This window comes from Lipotes vexillifer, unplaced genomic scaffold (assembly GCF_000442215.2).
Source record: "Lipotes vexillifer unplaced genomic scaffold, Lipotes_vexillifer_v1.1 scaffold724, whole genome shotgun sequence".
NCBI lineage: Eukaryota > Metazoa > Chordata > Mammalia > Artiodactyla > Lipotidae > Lipotes > Lipotes vexillifer.
In genome coordinates, this window is record NW_006788746.1 from 243,684 (window position 1) to 261,805 (window position 18,122).

The 18,122-nt window shown below is 36.0% G+C and overlaps 1 protein-coding gene across 6 annotated transcripts in view; it reads left to right on the plus strand.

Moving 5' to 3' along the window:
* The window catches only part of RAPGEF6 (Rap guanine nucleotide exchange factor 6), a 222,020-nt gene that overhangs the window by 137,859 nt on the left and 66,039 nt on the right, over window positions 1-18,122 (plus strand). For all 6 annotated transcript variants that reach the window (XM_007461756.1, XM_007461757.1, XM_007461758.1 and 3 more), the window contains exons 8-14: window positions 216-393; window positions 2,439-2,575; window positions 5,210-5,368; window positions 5,957-6,109; window positions 10,473-10,637; window positions 13,571-13,678; window positions 15,315-15,518. In XM_007461756.1, coding sequence (XP_007461818.1) covers window positions 216-393; window positions 2,439-2,575; window positions 5,210-5,368; window positions 5,957-6,109; window positions 10,473-10,637; window positions 13,571-13,678; window positions 15,315-15,518 — 1,104 coding nt within the window. The remainder of the gene's footprint in view (window positions 1-215; window positions 394-2,438; window positions 2,576-5,209; window positions 5,369-5,956; window positions 6,110-10,472; window positions 10,638-13,570; window positions 13,679-15,314; window positions 15,519-18,122) is intronic.

The following is an 18,122-nucleotide window of genomic DNA, read 5'->3' on the forward strand; positions in this document are numbered from 1 at the left end:
GGACCGGGGCCCGAACCCGTGTCCCCTGCATCGGCAGGCGGACTCTCAACCACTGCGCCACCAGGGAAGCCCCCATAGCATTTTGTTTTTGATAGAGCATACAGTGTTGCCTAATTCTTGATAATATTTGGTGGGAGGGGTAGTTTTGCTTCATTCAGATTGTGACATAATTTTTTTAACATGAAATGGTAAGTGATCAAGATTTCTTTCTGTAGGCTACGGAAAGTGAGGTAGGAGATGTAGATTTAACACGTCTTCCAGAAGGACCTGTTGATTCTGAAGATGAAGAAGAGGAAGAGGAAGAGATTGATCGAACAGATCCACTGCAGGGGCGAGATCTTGTTCGAGAATGTCTTGAAAAAGAACCTGCAGACAAAACTGATGATGACATTGGTAAGAAATACATCTGTTCACAATAGGAATTTTATAGTTCAATTTATATATAGATACCTATTGGTGCATAACAAATTACCCCCAAGAAGGTTTTGTGGGTCAAGAATTCAGGAGCAGCCTACCTGAGTCGTTCTGGCTCATTGTCTCTCATGAGGTTGTAGTCAGAATGTGACAGGGATTACAGTCACTGGGCTAAGCTGGAGGATCTGCTTCCAAGGTGGCTGCTCACATGGCTTTTGGCATAGAACCTCAGTTCCTCTCCACATGGGCTTCTCCAGAGGTTGTTTAAATGTCCTCACCACATGGCAGTTGGTTTCCCCCAAAGCCAGTAATTCAGGGGAGAATAAGGCAGATGCCATAGTATCTTTTATGATCTGGCCTCAGGAATGATACATCATTGCTTCTTCCCAATTCTGTTTGTCATACAGAGCAACCCTCATGCAGTATGGGAGGGGACTGCACGAGGACGTGAATATCAAGAGGCAAGAATTGTTTAGGGCCGTCTTTGAGGCTAGCTGCCCCAATATTAGAGCTTGTTTTGGAGGTTCTAGCAGTGGAACGCAGCTGCTCATATATCCGTAAGCGAAGGACAGTACTCCTTTCTCAGGGAAGGTTCTCCTCTATCGGGGCAGGTTGTTCTCTTTGACTAAGTGTACAGCTTCAGGATGGATGCATGTGTGGAGTGGTGAAGGGAGGAAGGGGACACCTGCCTAGACAGCCACATCAGCTGAATCAACCCTGGCCATCATTAGGGTGATGGATGTTGCAGCCAGATAGTCCTCACAGTCTGGCTGCCCCAATTTATAAAACAATAGCTTTGATTGCAGTAAAGTGATTTCCCCCTCCATGTCCATAAGACATGTAAAACACAGTGTGTCAGTGTTCAATGTCTATGAATTCAAAAAAATTTCAAATGTTATCAAAAATCATAGTTTTGCCTGTAGCTTGAAAAACTAATGTATGTGTATATTATTTGGTTCAAATTTTATGAATTTTCCTTTAATTTCTTATAGAACTACTTACTGTACATTGGAGGTTGAGTAATACTAAAGATGCTAATGTTATCTTTAAGGACAAAGATTACTTAGTGTTGTTATATATTATGATTCAATTAAGATTTTATCCTAGATTTCCCTTTTATAAGAGTCATACTGCTGTGATTCAAGTCAGAAGATACTGCTACTAAAATTATAATCTGTGGGAGTAAAGATCAATACGTTTGAACATTCCTTGCCATGCTAATAACATATAATATAGTTATGCAACCTACAGTTGAGACTCATGTTGTGAATGCTATCTGGACAGCAACTGTAAGTGCATTTTTAGTGGTAAAGATTGTACACTATGCTGTTTTCACAAGGCTTTCTTAAAAATTGAAATATGATTAACTTCCAGTTATCTGTAGATAGATAGCACCTTATGGTTTCTTCTATTTCAGCCTTAGCTGACTGCTTAAATGTTTTTTCCTTTATCTTTATTGCTCATGTATCTATACCAGGGAATGGCCTGAGGCAGGTATTCAAACATTTGTTGGTTAAATTAAAGAGAGTTACCTTGTAGTTGCTTTGACAAATCTGAAACTAGTATTCACATTTGTTGTCCCTAATTTAATTACTTACTGACATTTATTAATAACTGTTTAAAAACTGTAGCCCAGAAAGAAACAGACAAAAGCCTTTTACACTAGTCTATTAGATCAAAGGACATCACTAAATGTAACCACCATGGAATAGCATCTCCTGCTAGGAAAATTAGCTAAACTCTCCAGCCTCATCTGAATCTGTGTAGTTTCCTGGTTCTCTCTGGAGGTTGTGAATTCTGGTGTCTTCCATTATGCCTGTATTTTCATGTGAGTCTGAATATATCTGTTAACCAACTAACTGAATTTTTTTTAAGCAACAGTCATCTTGTATCTTGGTTTCTCTGGTTTAGCAGCATGAATTCCTAAGTTGATTAGAAAATTGGGTATTGGATTCTGGATTTTATTGTATCTTTAAACTGTAGTCCTTGATGCTCACTAAACTAGAATTTCTGTTTTTTAACAGAACAGTTACTGGAGTTTATGCACCAGCTTCCTGCTTTTGCAAACATGACCATGTCTGTAAGGAGAGAACTCTGCTCAGTGATGATTTTTGAAGTGGTGGAGCAGGCTGGAGCTATTATTCTTGAAGATGGGCAAGAGGTAGGTTAGCAAATAGATGTTACACATTAATTGGTTATAGCAGCTAATTTTTAGAATAATTTAATTTTCATAAACTTGTGTAGATCTTGACTTTTAAAATTTATACAATTTTTTAAATGACTGCTGAGTTTGGGATAGTTATAATTTCTGAAAAGATAAGTTTTGTTTTGTTTTTGCTTTATTTTGTCTTAATTTTGATTTCCGGGCAGTGGACCTTGCACAGAATAGATGTTCAGTAATTAATATTCATTGGACCAAATTTGTTTTTACTTCTCAAATTAAATTATAAGACTTTAAAAAATTTTTCTTAATTATTCTGTTTTGTTTTGTTTATTAATTTATTTTTTTTCTTATTAGTCATCCATTTTATACACATCAGTGTATACATGTCAATAATTATTGTTATATTAGTATATTTATAACATTATTATTAAAATGTTTTTCAAGTATGTAATCTCCTTATCCCTTTTTCATATTATACAGTTTTTTTTAAATGAAGGAAATGTATTGGTACCTGTGCCTCCTAGTAGACTGCTGTCAGTTGAGGCATTTATGTGGCAATTCTATTTTCAAAAATGCTTGGATGGCAACTTGCGGATGGGCGGAGGGAGGATTCAGAGGAATTGAAAAGTGTTACTGCTGTTAGGTAGCACTTCACTGGTTTTCTTATCGAACTGATAAAAATGAATGGTGAGATGTCAGTCAGTGCACATTGTCATATACTACTAGTAGGAATATAAACAGTATTTCTGGAAAATCATTTAGAAATTTTTAACATGGGCTTCAAAGTATTAACAGCCTCTAACCCATTATTCCCCTTTTTAATGTCTCTCCTCCAGACACAATATAAAACTCAGAGTTATGCCAAAAGATATTCATTGGAGGATATGTATAATAGTAAAAATTGGAAATGACCAAAATATATCCCCCCGAAAAAACAGTGGTTAACTAAATTATTATATAGCCACAGGTTATAATACTATATAGGTTTTCAAGTTATTGTAAAATTTGATAGATATCTTTGAGGGCAGGGGCCTTAGCTCTAGCTTTGTCTACATGCTTTCTCCCTGTATCCTAGCAATCGTTTGGCACATAGGGTATACTAAAAAAAAGTTTGTTGAACAAATGAATATAGTATTAAATTTTAAAAGGACAGGATAGTCTAAATAGTTCAACAATGTGAAATAATATAAACATGGGAGAAAAATACTAAACTTTTGATGACAACTGTATAAATAGTGGGGTTTTGAATAACTTTACTTTTCCACAAATTTTGTCTTCTTTTAATATTTCACGGTTCTGTCAGCAAAAATTTGTTGTGTGCCTTCTTTGTGCTAGGTACACAGGATAGTGGTGGAAAACCCCAACACAGCCCCTGTCCTCAAGTAATTTGTGTAATCCACAAATTCCACAGTGAGTGTATTTTATATTTGAAATAACTAAAAATTAAAAAAAACAGTTTTGAAAAAATATTTCTTGTTGCCAGTGATTCTCCTTTAGAACTGATAATCCAGATTTCCCTTAAATCACATTAAAACTGATTTACATTAAAATTGAAAGTTTAGGCTAATAAAAGGGATACCACATGAGAACAAGTAGTCTTTCACTGATATACAATAGGCCTTAGAATATGTCTCCTTAGAGCATTAAATACTTTGGTATAAATTGAGAGCAGTATTTTCTTAACATAAGGAGAAATTTTCAATATTTTTTAAGATATGCCTTAAAATTCAGGCTTTTAATAGTTTTTCTGAATTAATCACTAGCTCCCTTTTTTTTTTTTCTTTCTTTCTTTTGAATGTTTGCTATGTGCCAGACACTATTCTAATCACTTGGTTTGTATTAAACTCATTTTTAATGGACACAAAAGTCCTGTGATAGGTAATGTTGTTATGCCCATTTTAGCAGTAAAGAAATTGAAGCCTAGGAGGTTAAATAACTTGCCCAGAGTCACTCAGCTAGTCAGTGACAGATTCTGGATTCAAATTCCAAGAGCTGTTGGTTTTTTTTTTTTTTTGTATTAATGGGACTGTGCCGTTTGTAGCCTTTTTTTTTAAATTATTTTATTTAATTTTTGGCTGCATTGGGTCTTCGTTGCTGCACGCAGTCTTTCTCTAGTGCAGCGAGCAGGGCTGCTCTTCATTGCAGTGCGCAGGCGTCTCATTGCGGTGGCTTCTCTTGTTGCGGAGCACAGGGTCTAGGCGTGGGGGCTTCAGTAGTTGTGGCTCACGGGCTCTAGAGCACAGGCTCAGTAATTGTGGCGCATGGGCTTAGTTGTTCCACAGCATGTGGGATCTTCCCGGACTAGGGCTTGAACCCATAGTTCCCTGCATTAGCACGTGGATTCTTAGCCACTGTGCCACCAGGGAAGCCTAGAGCTGGTGGTCTTAACCGTAACAGTTACTGAGAGTTCCTGATTTCATTTGGTGACTAAAAGAAGAAAGAGTAAAATAAACTTTAGTGGTTGGCTTAACAGGAATAGGGTGTTACTGACAGAGTATTTAGTAATATAATCAGATATTCTTTTTTCTTTTTTAAATTATACGAGTTCTATATATTGATTGATTATTTTTCAAAGTTAACATGTAACCCTCTTTTCCCAAAGATTCTTAAAGCGTATATTTTTCTCTATAGCTTGACTCATGGTATGTTATTTTAAACGGCACTGTAGAAATTAGTCATCCAGATGGAAAAGTTGAAAATCTCTTTATGGGAAATAGTTTTGGAATTACACCCACTCTGGATAAGCAGTACACGCATGGAGTTGTTAGGACTAAAGTAGACGATTGTCAGGTAAGCTTATGTCTGCTTGTGTTCTCTTGTTTCTTGATTTTAAATGGCTGAGCTTTTTGTTCCTTCCCCAAAATAAAATAGCTTGATTTGAGAATTGGGGGTTTGAAAAGCTCACAGTTAATAAAGGAAACTAGATTTTATATCAGACTCAAATATTTGTGGAATTGAGCAAACTATACATATTTTAAAGAGAATATGTCTAATAAATGTTGATTTGTTAAATTTCTATCTGATATTAGCCAGCTCAGTCTCTTTTTTGTTTTTTTTTTCAATAGAGGAAGAAATAGGAACTTCTGAGTTGTTTGTTTCTAACTTACTCCTGCTTCATGTTTTCTTTGCATAGTGTCAGTTTTGAGAGAAGTAGATGCTCACTTCTCCTTTTAGAGTAGAATTCAAATGGATTTAATTTCTTTGGTCTCTTTGTGCATGAATTATTTATTTTATCTTGATTTTTGTTAAGGAATGAAGGGATGAAATAAAAAAGAACTTATGCCACTTGAGTTCTGACCTTTGTGCTCTGCCTTGGTGCATAGTGATATATTTATGTATTATAGGTTCATTAATTGTCCCCATGTTGTTCTCGGACAGTTTGTCTGCATAGCCCAGCAGGATTATTGGAGAATTTTAAATCATGTGGAAAAAAATACCCATAAAGTTGAGGAAGAGGGAGAAATTGTTATGGTACATGAGCACCGTGAACTAGATCGCAGTGGAACCAGGAAAGGACACATTGTAATCAAGGTGGGTATTTTTTACTTATTTTTCTTGTTATTGATAGAATAAAGCTTTCATCTTGCTTAAAAGGTTTTGAACCACTTTTTGAGTAGTGCAAGATAATTCATTAACTTTGGGATCTAGTGTAAATAAATGTGTTAATTCTTTTGACTTTTTCTAAGTTGGTTTTTACACATTTTGTTGAGGAAGGGTAACATTGCCATTTAATATCAGTATGGACGGATATTATTTAGAGTATACCAGTCAAAATTTTCCTTCTCAAATTTATTGTATGATCCGTTGATAATGGGAATTAATTTAATCAAAGACAGCAATATTCAGAAACAAAACAGAAATTGAAAGGACCAACCATAAATGCATAAAGAATCCTAGATGAGTGCTTACTAGATCTCTGTGGCATTGAAATAGACATTAACTTCTCTGAACCTCAATTTTCATATCTGAAAATGAGGATGCTATGGCAGGGCTTTATTAGGGCTAAATGTGGCAAATCAAAAGCCTTAGCATGCTATAGAATCTGAGTATTACTACCCATATTGTTTTCCCTTCTCTAATTCCTTCTCTACCCTATTCCTTGCCCCCTTGCCTTCCACTCTCCCATCTCCCTGTCTCTTTAATGACATATAGATGTAAAATAGAGCAATTCTAGTTGCAAGAGAGGAAGTAAATGCATGACCTTTTTTTCTTTTCAAGTAAGTCTTGGTTGCAAAATAAGTATATGTGTTATTTTTCATTATAAGTGCAGAAGCTTTATTTAACAATAAGAGGGACTGGTGTCAGATTCCTCAGGAGTCAGGCTATTCCTCAACACTGTCTTTTTCTTTTCCTGAGTTGATAGGCGTAAGCTTTCTATGTAGAAAAAAATGAGTATATATGTGGACTGCATAGACTATCTTTTTATGAAGGCTCATGGTGAGCCTTATATTTTTATAATTTCTTTTTCTTTTTCTTTTTTTTTACAAATTTGTTTATTTTTGGCTGTATTGGGTCTTTGTTGGCTTTTCTCTAGTTGCAGCGAGCAGGGGCTACTCTTGCGGTGTGCAGGCTTCTCATTGTGGTGGCTTCTCTTGTTGTGGAGCACGGGCTCTAGGCGCACGGGCTTCAGTAGTTGTGGCACGCAGGCTCAGTAGTTCTGGCTTGCAGGCTCTAGAGTGCAGGCTCAGTAGTTGTGGCGCATGGGCTTAGTTGCTCTGCAGCACGTGGGATCTTCCTGGACCAGGGCTCAAACCCATGTCTCCTACATTGGCAGGCGGATTCTTAACCACTGTGCCACCCAGGGAAGCCCTGTAATTTCAAACTTACAGAAGAGTTGCAAGAACAGTACAGAGAACACCCTGACTCAGATTCCCCAAATGTTAACATTTCACTGCATTTTCTCCATTATCGTCAGTCTTTTTCAACCGTTTGAGAGCAGTCTGCCTCCTCACTCCTAAATGTTTCATTGTGTATATCCTAAAAGCAAGAACAGTCTCCTATTATAAACACCATAGAAACCTTCAAGTTAGGAAATGTACATTGATAAAGTAAAACCATTCAGTCCACAGATACTATTTAGATTTTTACCAACTATCCCAACAATGGCTCTTTTTTCCTTTTTGGTTCAAAATCTCATCCAGGCACACAGTTGCATTTAGTTGTCATGTCACTTAAGTCTATGCCAGGAACAGTCTTTCCCTCTTTCCTCCCTGACTCAAGAGCAAATCAAAGAAATCTCTTGTAGGGAGACAATATAACCCAGTGATTCAAGTATGACCCTCAGATAAGATCTGTCCAGTGTTGCCTCATGCCCAGACTATAGTCATGCTTTCCAGGCAGGAATTCCACAGAAATAATGTTGTGCTTTTCTCAGTGCATCATTTCAGGGAGCGTACAATGTCAACCTATCTCACCACCAGTGAAGTTAACCTTAATCACCTGGTCCTCTTGGTGTCTGTCAAGTTTCTTCACTTAAAGCCACCATTTTACCCTTTGTAATTGATGAGCATTTGGAGCATTGATGTTCTGGGATAGTGTCAGTATGTCTTAACAAACCTCTATCCACCAGTCTTTACTTCAATTGACTACTCCTGCCTGTAATGGTGATTTTCTATTTCCATTATTTCTTCTACATTTATTGTCATTCTACTGTAAGAATGAGCATTCTCCCCTCTTTAATTATATTGTTATGGTCTCATGTATTGTATTCCCTTACCATCAGTGTTGTTCTGATCGTCAGATTGTCCCAGATTTGGCCAGTGGGACTCTCTTAAGGCTGATTCCTGTATCCTTTTGACATGTCCCCATCATTTTTTGAGAGCTTCATTATTATCTGGCAAAATGAGATGTTCCAGGCTCATCTTTTACTGCCCCTGCTTTGGAATCAGACATTTCTCCAGAGAGCCCTGGATCCTTCTAGTAGAGAACAGCATTAAAAAACCAAGATCTGGGCACTCTGTTCACTGCTACTGTGGTGTCATTGCTTCTAGAACTTTTCATCAGACAGAGGTAGGAAGTATATTTATTTATTTACTATAAATTCATACACACCTATATCTTCTTATATCTATCTATCTATTGATAACAGTCAAGAGTTCATACCAGTACTCCCAGTTCCAGTACTGTACCACAAAGTTTTTGGTAGCCTTTTCCTTCCCCTACTTGTAAATACTTTATCCACCAGTGGCTCTTGTTATGCTCTATATATTTACTTATTTGTTCATCATAACCAAACTCTACCATGCCAGCCATCTCCTTCACCTGCCCACTCTGCATACCCTGTCACCCAGCATCCACCTTATTAGATGCTAGTGAGCAATTTGGTAACATGCCTCTGCATGACAATGGGACTTGTCTTTTTTTTAAAAAAGATTGATTTATTATTTATTTATTTTATTTATTTTTGGCTGGGTCTTAATTGCAGCACGTGGTATCTTCTTGTGGTGCACAGACCTCTCTCTAGTTGTGGTGTGCGGGTTTTCTCTTCTCTAGTTGTGGCTCACAAGCTCCAGCGCACGTGGGCTCTGTAGTTTGTGGCACGTGGGCTTGCTAGCTGAGGTGTGCAAGCTCCGTAGTTGTGGTGCATGGGCTTAGTTGCCCCGCGGCATGTGGGGTCTTAATTCTCTAACCAGGGATCAAACTCGAGTCCCCTGCATTGTAAGGTGGATTCTTTACTACTGAACCACCAGGGCAGTCCCAGGGACTTGTCTTTAAATACAGTTTTGAATATATGGCCTAGTCTCCACAGAGATCCTGCCTCAGTGATTTAGCTAATCAGAATAATGACCTTTCTTTAACATGTTGATCATTTCCACCCCTGACTTAGCTATATATGATCTAAGAACCGCATTTTAAGTGAACTCAGATTGTGATTTGCCTTAATGATAGACCCAATTTGGTATTCTTGGAGTGTTTTGGAGGGTGGAGAAGAATAGGAATGACCTGTGGTTGTCTTGTCCCTTAAATAGGTAATTCAAAGAGCCTTTCCTCTGACTTCCTTCTAGAGAAATGATTTACATACCTTATTAGCAGTGGGGTACCCTTTTTTATTTTTTAATAAATTCTTAAATAAGAATACTGTTAGTATTAATCTGTGTTTGCCATGCAGTAATTCTGGCCAGTGAAATTCTTTGGATAAATGCAACAAATTGAAATTTGAGGTTATGGGCAACAGTTGATTTTTATATTTGGCTTAACATCTGGTTTATTTCTGTATTTGTTTTGTGTACCCATTTTTGAAAATGTTGCTAAGGTAATAAAGTTTAACATTGATTCAGAAGCTCAAGAAGGAGCAGTAGATAAATGTTGTTTGCATTCCTTTTTATAAGTTGGGAAACAGGCAAGGAGTTAAACTCTGAGTTAATGTAAAAAGTATCTATAGAACTTCTGGTTCCTCTGGTGAACTAGAATGAAGAAACCATAGAAGAGGAAACCTCTATTCCCGGAAGTAACAACAATAAAACAAGCTATCTTGAGCTGCTATGTTGTTCCTATAGCCTGGGACAGAAGAGAATTTAAGGATGATTAAATTTGGAAGAAAACTTTATTTATTTACTTCTTTAATTTAACTCTTACCTCTTCCTTCTCTTTACTCGCGACAGTCATTACATTATCCCCCCATTCTTATGATGAAATGCCAATAAAAACAGCTATGGCCAAGTAAATGCTGTTGTGCATGTTTATTCCTCTGCCTTTTCTCTCTCTAAACCTCTGGGTGATGGTGGACTACAACCTAGAGAGACTACCTACTCCCAGTACTGAGGGTTTTAAAAGTGAAACTTTACTTCAAGGACTTTGTAATAGAGTGGCTACAAAAGGAAGTAATCAATAGGAGTTCTTTGGTTCCTGAGCTACTTGTTTATTTTCTAATTCTTCCTATATTTTTCTTTTTTAGGCAACACCTGAGCGTCTCATCATGCATTTAATAGAAGAGCATTCCATTGTGGACCCAACTTATATAGAAGATTTCCTATTAACTTATAGAACATTTCTTGAAAGTCCTTTGGATGTTGGGACCAAACTATTGGAATGGTTTAAAATTGACAGCTTAAGGGATAAGGTTGGTTTTATAATTATAAAAGGCATGAAAGTGATTTTAACTTTTAAATTTTATTCCCCCAAAACCTTTTGCAACTGACAAATTAAATGTTTATTTTGATAAGATTCAGTTCACCTAAAAAGTTAGTGAATCAGTATAGACATATGTCTGCTTGGTTACTTTTATGACAGAATAAAATGTTAAAAGTGGATATTTTGCCTTTTAAAAGGCAAAAACTGAAAGCAGGCTGTGGTGTAGCTGTAAATTCAGAAGATGGATGATAATATTTTTACACTTTATCAAAATACTTGGTGGTTACTGAGGAGATCAATAAAACATTTAAAAGTCATTTAATAGTTTAGAAAGAATATCCACCAAGTAAATTTTTTCAAGAGGGCTTAGAAACAATCTAAATAGAATTAGAAATACATTGATTTTTGAGTTAAAGACTTTTTAATCATTTTAAAACAGTTTATCTTTCTGACCATAATTTATCACTGCTGTAACTTATTTTAATCTAGAGGGGTTTTTTTTGCATTAAACATTGTTTGCTGTTATAAATAGATTATCTTACCTTATTTTATGGGGTGTTTGTACTTCTCATGGAAAGAATAGTGATACCTCAGCTACTGGTACATTACTACCAGTAAACTACCTCAGTAACAGGTAGGAAGTTAGTCATTTTAAGAAAAATAAAAGTAGGGCCATAATAATTAATAATAATTGCCTGGTATATCTTTCTGAGTTATACTTTAAGGGAAATAAGTTAGATGTAGTTGGACTGTGGAATTCTATCGTCTAGGAAACTCAAGTGTCCAAAACTACAGGCTTGCCTTCCCCCTGATTTTGAAATTATATATAGTTACTTAGGTTGCTAAGGAAATAAAGGCATGCTAGAGAATGAACAAAAATATGATTTAAGGACAACTTAAATATTCATGTGTAAAAGAATGAAGTTTGACCTTTGTACCGTATTCAGTATTAACTCAAAATGGATCAGAAACCTAATATTAGAGCTAAAACTATAATACTCTTCAAAGAAAACGGGTGAAAAAAAATCATGACCTTGGATTAGGCAGTGGTTTCTTAGGTATGATACCCAAAGCACAACCTTGAACAATGGAAAAAACAGATATATTGAACTTCATCAAAATTAAAACCTTTTCTACATTAAAGGTACTATCAGGAAAAACAGGACAACACATGGAATAGGAGAATATATTTGCAAATCATATGTCTGATAAGGGTCTAGTATCCAGAATATATAAAGAACTCTTACAACTCAACACCAAAAAGGCAATACAATTTAAAATGGACAAAGGACTTGAATAGACATTTCTCCCAAGAAGATATGTAAATGGCCAGCAATCACATGAAAAAGATGTTCAGTGTCATTAGTCAGGGAAATTGCAAATCAGAACCACAGTGATGGTTTTGATCACTTCACACCCACTAAGATGACTTAAAAAAAGGAAAGGAAATAACAAGCATTTTAAGGGTATTGATGTGGAGAAAATGGAATTCCCATACTTGATTATGGTAATGTAAAATGGTGTAGCTGCTGTGGAAAACAGCTTAGCAGTTCTTCAAAAAGTTAAACATAGAATTACCGTATAACCCAGTAGTTCTACTCCTGAAGCATATATCCAAAAGAGCTAATAGGTGTGCAAACAAAAGTTTGTAAGCAGTGTTCATAGCAGCACTATTGATGATGGCCAAAATGTGGAAACAACCCAAATGTCCATCAACTGATGAATGGATAAACAAAATACAGTATACCATATAATGAAATATTATTCAGCCATTAAAAAAAAATGAAATACTGATACATGGTGCAACATGCATAAACCTTGAAAATATTATGGTAAGACAAAGAAGCCAGTCATAAAAGATCACATATTGTATGAGGTATCCAGGTAGACAAATCACAGAGACAGAAAAGCAAGTAAGTAGTGGCTGTTAGGGGCTGGAAGAAGGGTAGAATGGGAGGTGACTGCTTATTGGGAATGGGGTTTTCTTTTGGGGTGATGAAAATGTTCTAGAACTAGTAGTGGGGACGGTTGTACACAATTGTGAATGTGCTAAATGCCACTGAATTGTACACTTTATAAAGTGGTTAAAATGATGGATTTTATGTGTATTTTACCACAATTTTAAAAGTATATGACTTAAATTACTTATATTGTTAGGCACTTTTTTTTTCCCTTTTTTTTTTTTTTTAGATTTTGGAAAATTCTCTGGGTTATTTCTTTTGATCTTATTTTGGCTCCTGTGTCTTTTCTTAATATTCAGAAGCTTTTTATTATTATTAATATTTATTGGAGTGTAGTTGCTTTACAGTGTTGTATTTCTGCTGTACAGCAAAGTGAATCAGGTATACGTATACATATATCCTCTCTTTTTTGGATTTCCTTTGCATTTAGGTCACCACAAAGCACTGAGTAGAGTTCCCTGTAGACACATTATTTAATTCAATCTCCATTTGTTAGTTTTTAACTTTTCTGTTAATCTGTGGTACAAAGTAATAAATCAGTTCACAACTTTGAAAATACACAGTATTTACGAAGGAAGTTTCAGATTTTTATTACAATTTTGGTGAAACATGTTCTCAGCTAAAGAAACACTTTTGACATTTGCCTGCTCTTGGCAGCTTGCATTTTAAGATACTGTCCAAAATATATATCCCATGTACTTCTTACATGTTAGTATACAGGCTTGTTTTTTCAGTGAAGGCAGTCTTGGCTTTCTCTGTTACTTGTGTATGTAAGGAAGCAAAAGCTCAAACTAAAACATGCCTCTCTGTTAGAATGAGCCTTTTGTGTGTGAGCAGGTGGGCAAAGGGATTAGCCATAAAACTCAGTTTCCCCTCGGTTTAAGACATGCTTTTGGAACCTACTTTTGCAGAAAGAATGCCTCTCATATAATCGTATGCTGCCTCTTCCATGTTTCCGCAGGTAACACGGATTGTATTATTATGGGTAAATAATCATTTTAATGATTTTGAAGGTGATCCTGCTATGACTCGATTTCTGGAGGAATTTGAAAAAAATCTGGAAGATACAGTAAGGCTCAGAAGAATTTTATCTTCTTCAGAGTTTAGGGATTCTTACCAACCTCCCACCCCACCCCTGAAGAATAGCAACTCAGAACAGCTTTCATCTTCTCCTGTGTCTTGATTGCCTGTTCTGAGAACTTCTAAATCTGTATTCTAGACTTCTGTTCATCCTCTGCTACTTCAGCCCAAACAAAAATCATGCTTCTTCCACAGTCTTCACTGATTTAGGCATACAAATACACATACTTTATCAGATCTACTTTAGACTTTCTAAGTCTCCCTTCTGCATGTGATTTCACTTGTTCTTAATATACAACACCTACAATTAATACCCTCAAGGTCTTCTTAACTTTCATGGTAGCTATTTATAAATCCATTTTATTTTCCCTATTAGATATAAAGCTTTGAACTGCAACTGGGTTATCTGCTCCAAGAAACTTGAAATTTTAGGAAGTTAATAATGCAGCTCAGGAGTCAGATTGCCTGAATTAACATTCAGACTTCACCACTTGGTGCATATGTGAACTTGGACAAGTTGTCCAACCTTATATGCCTCAGTTGTCTTATTTTATAGACAGTAGCCTCTAGATTGTTGAGATTGTTGTGAGGATTTTAGTAAGTTAATAAACATAAGAATCTGCCAGCAAAATCTGGCACATAGCAAATTTTCAAGAACCATTGTTATTACTCATATAGTACAAGTGGATTAAGTTGAATAAAGAGGGGGAAATTGGCAGATTATTTTGTCCCTTTCCTTACCTCTTGGTTCCTGTAGCCTTTTCAGCAGCACATCTGCTCTATGTGAAATGGGGGGGATGAACAGGGAACTTGATTAAGAGGTCCATAGAGGCTCTTCCAGTGCTGGCTATGTAAATATTCAAGGGGCTTATGAAAAATAGAAACTGCCTTACAATCATGGGATTTTTTTCCCCAGTAATCGAGTCAGTCATCAAGTATTTATTGAATTCTACTTTATACTCCCAAGTTGTTATATAGGATCACAACAGGTGTAAGACTTCGTTCCTACCCTGAAAAAAATTTAGCTTCTTGTTATAGACATGAGATCTACTTAGTACACTATTCGAGAATAGTTAAATATTAAACTGGTATTAGAACCTGAAAGTTAGAATATTATTAGTTTAAGGAAGATCTAAAATAATATAGGAAGATCTAAAATAATATAAGAATAATATTTCTAGAAGAGATGGAGACTTGAATGTGTCTTTGAATGTTAGACAATGTTGGGAAGGTGGGTCAAGTCCTTTAAGGTTTTAAATAAAGGTTTAAAAAGATTCTGGTTTTATGTAACAGCCAGGAGATAAGCAAGATGGTAATAACAGATTATGTATTAGTAAGGTTCAGAAAATGAAGAAGAAATTTTTTTTGTCATCCCTCTCTAAATGAGACATCACTTTTCTAACCTTTTCTAGAAACTTAAAAAAAATCATATTAAGAGATCTTATTCTTGAGAGTGCTCTAGGGTGGAATGTTTCCCTCCAGCTTTATTTACCCCTATTTATATGTTCTTTATTTCCTCTATATTTTAAATATAGCTCTAATTCTAATAATTTTAGGTGATTTATAAAAGCCTATAGGAATAAATATATACATTTATATATACCTTACCCCTTTCTACTTTCTAGAAAATGAATGGTCATCTCCGGTTATTGAATATTGCCTGTGCTGCAAAGGCTAAGTGGAGACAGGTTGTGCTGCAAAAGGCTTCCCGGGAGTCCCCTCTGCATTTCAGCCTAAATGGAGGAAGTGAGAAGGCATTTGGTATTTTTGTTGAAGGTGTAGAACCTGGTAGCAAAGCTGCTGATGCAGGACTGAAACGTGGTGATCAGGTAAGTAAATAACAACCACTTAAAGCCTTTTTATAAGTAATAGGTGTGCTACTTTTTTCCTCATCTGATATTTCTTCAAGTAAGCATGGTAAATTTTAGGAAGTCTTTTTTAAGCTTCTTTTTAGAGGTAGTATTTTTTAAATCGTTTATTTTAAAAATGTCTTTGTCATATATCCATTACTTTTAATGGTAAATTTGATATAGTACATCCAGAAACAGCATGGCCACTATCAACCTGAATGGTCCTGCATATCCTCCAAGGATTAGGACCTCTATCAGTTGGCAACTTCACAGTATTCCAGAAAGATCCATATGAGAATTAGCACCCTACCCTTGCATGTTGTAAAGGAGTAAGCACTTCTATCCTTACTCTAAGTGGCCTAAGATTACCATAAATGATGGTTTTGGTTTAAATAATGTTCATATGGTAACAGAACTACATCCATAAGCAGAGTGAGCTGGCTGAGGGACTAGGAAAAGGAAGGAGACACTGGGAGTAAATTGATAGGGATTTATTCTCTCCGTGTAGGCATTAGTTAACTATAGAACAATATATTTCAAAAATGAGATTATGGACAGCCTTTTTACTAAAAAATACAATTCCTAGAGCCACCTCAGTCTTAGTAATCATATTAATCACATTCTGCAGAGGTGAAGACTGGAAATCTGTATTTTGAACAAAGCTCTCTAGATAATTCTCACGTACAGCAAAGAGTCTAGATAATTCTCATGTATACCAAAGAGTGTTTCTCATCTAGCTGAATCACTTGGGAAGCTGAATTTGTTCCACTTAAAAATTTTGGTTTGTTCACACATTCATTTAGAATGTGACTTTATTTTACTTTTAACCAAACCATACTGTCATTTTTATAAATTAAGAGGGCATTCACAGGGACTTCCCTGGTGGTTCAGTGGGTAAGAATCCATGCTTCCACTGCAGCGGGCACAGGTTCGATCCCTAGTCAAGGAACTAAGATCCCGCATGCCACAAGGCCAAAAAAAGAGGGCATTCACATTATGAAAAGGTCTACACTTCAGGACAGTGACTCTCAACCAGCAGTAATTATGTCACCCAGGAGACATTTGGTGATGTCTGGAGTTATTTTTGATTGTCATGGCTTGGGAATTACTACTGGCATCTAGTGGATAGAGGCCAGGGATACTGCTAAAGAGCCTACAACACCCCGTGACAAAGCAGCCACCACAACAGAGTTATCCAGACCAAATATTAATAGTGCAAGGGGTTAAGAAACTCTCACATAATAAGTAAAACGTATATCGTAATAAAATATTTTAAAATTTAGAAAATGATGTAATTTTAGAAAAGAAACTCTGATATAAAGTTTTAACGATTCCCTTCTTCCCATAAGGGAGTTTTATAGAATAGAGATTTCTGGACCTTACTCAGACTACTCATTAAGAGTATCTAGTAGCAAGGAACCTGGAGTCATTATATTTATTGTTCTAGTATTTTTTGGTAAACGTATTTAAGAATCTCGTTCTTCACAGGAAGAAAAAAAAAAAGAAAAATCCAGTGGTTTCATTCCTGACAGAGGAGAGAAATTTATCATGTTTTTACTTCTTCCCTCAGTCCTCCTAAGTATGGTTGAAATTATCTGAGATTTTAGATCTAGATTATAAGTCGTTTTTTAACATTATGGATGTTCTCTTTTAAGAGTACTTTGACATTTGCATTAAGTTTCATAAGCTTATTATTAACAGTCATTTAGATGTTTGCACCTGCCTTACTGATTTCATCGATCACCTCCACTTCATCTTTGCCCATATGTCCCCATTATTTTATCTCACGATTGTCTTCTAATACTTCTAGTACCTTTTCTAGTACTTTTTTCAAAAAGGGTAAATGAGTACTATAACTTTGTGTCCTTACATGTCTTGATGATACTTTTTTGTTTAATGGAGTGTAAAAAATCTTTTATCACAGTCATTCTTCCCTCAGAACATTGAAGTCACAGAAAAGTATCACATCACTTAGTGTGGCCCAAAAGAAGTACAAACCATCCTTTATTTTTCTTTTCTAGGTACCTCTGGTTCTCCTCCCCGCCACACACCACCACCACCAACCCCCACAGTGATCCTTATAGAGTCTTTGTTCTAAGTCTTTGGAATTCAGAATTTTCATGGGATCTTTTTTTTTTTTTTAATTTCTTTCTTTCTTTATTTTTTTGCCTGGTACTAGATGATCCATTTCAGTATGTAGACTGAAGACTTTTTTGAACTCTGGGGATTTTACTTCTGTGACTTTTTTTTTCTTTTTCTTTTCCTAATATTTTGTTTCTCACTCTTTTTTATCCTTTTGAAATCTTTGTGTCAATCCTTGAGATCTGTCCTCTGTGCTGCCTTTTTTTCTCGTGTTTATCTCTTTATCCTTCTTCCTTGGAATTAGTACTTTTTGAATAAGCTTCCAGTTGATTCTGAGGTGCAGCCAAGTTTGTGAAGCCCTGATGTGAGTGATCAGCAGTGTCAAATGGAGCAAGACCCCATCACAGTTTGCTTTTTTTTTTTTTTTTTTTGGGTACGCAGACCTCTCACTGTTGTGGCCTCTCCCATTGTGGAGCACAGGCTCCGGACGCGCAGGCTCAG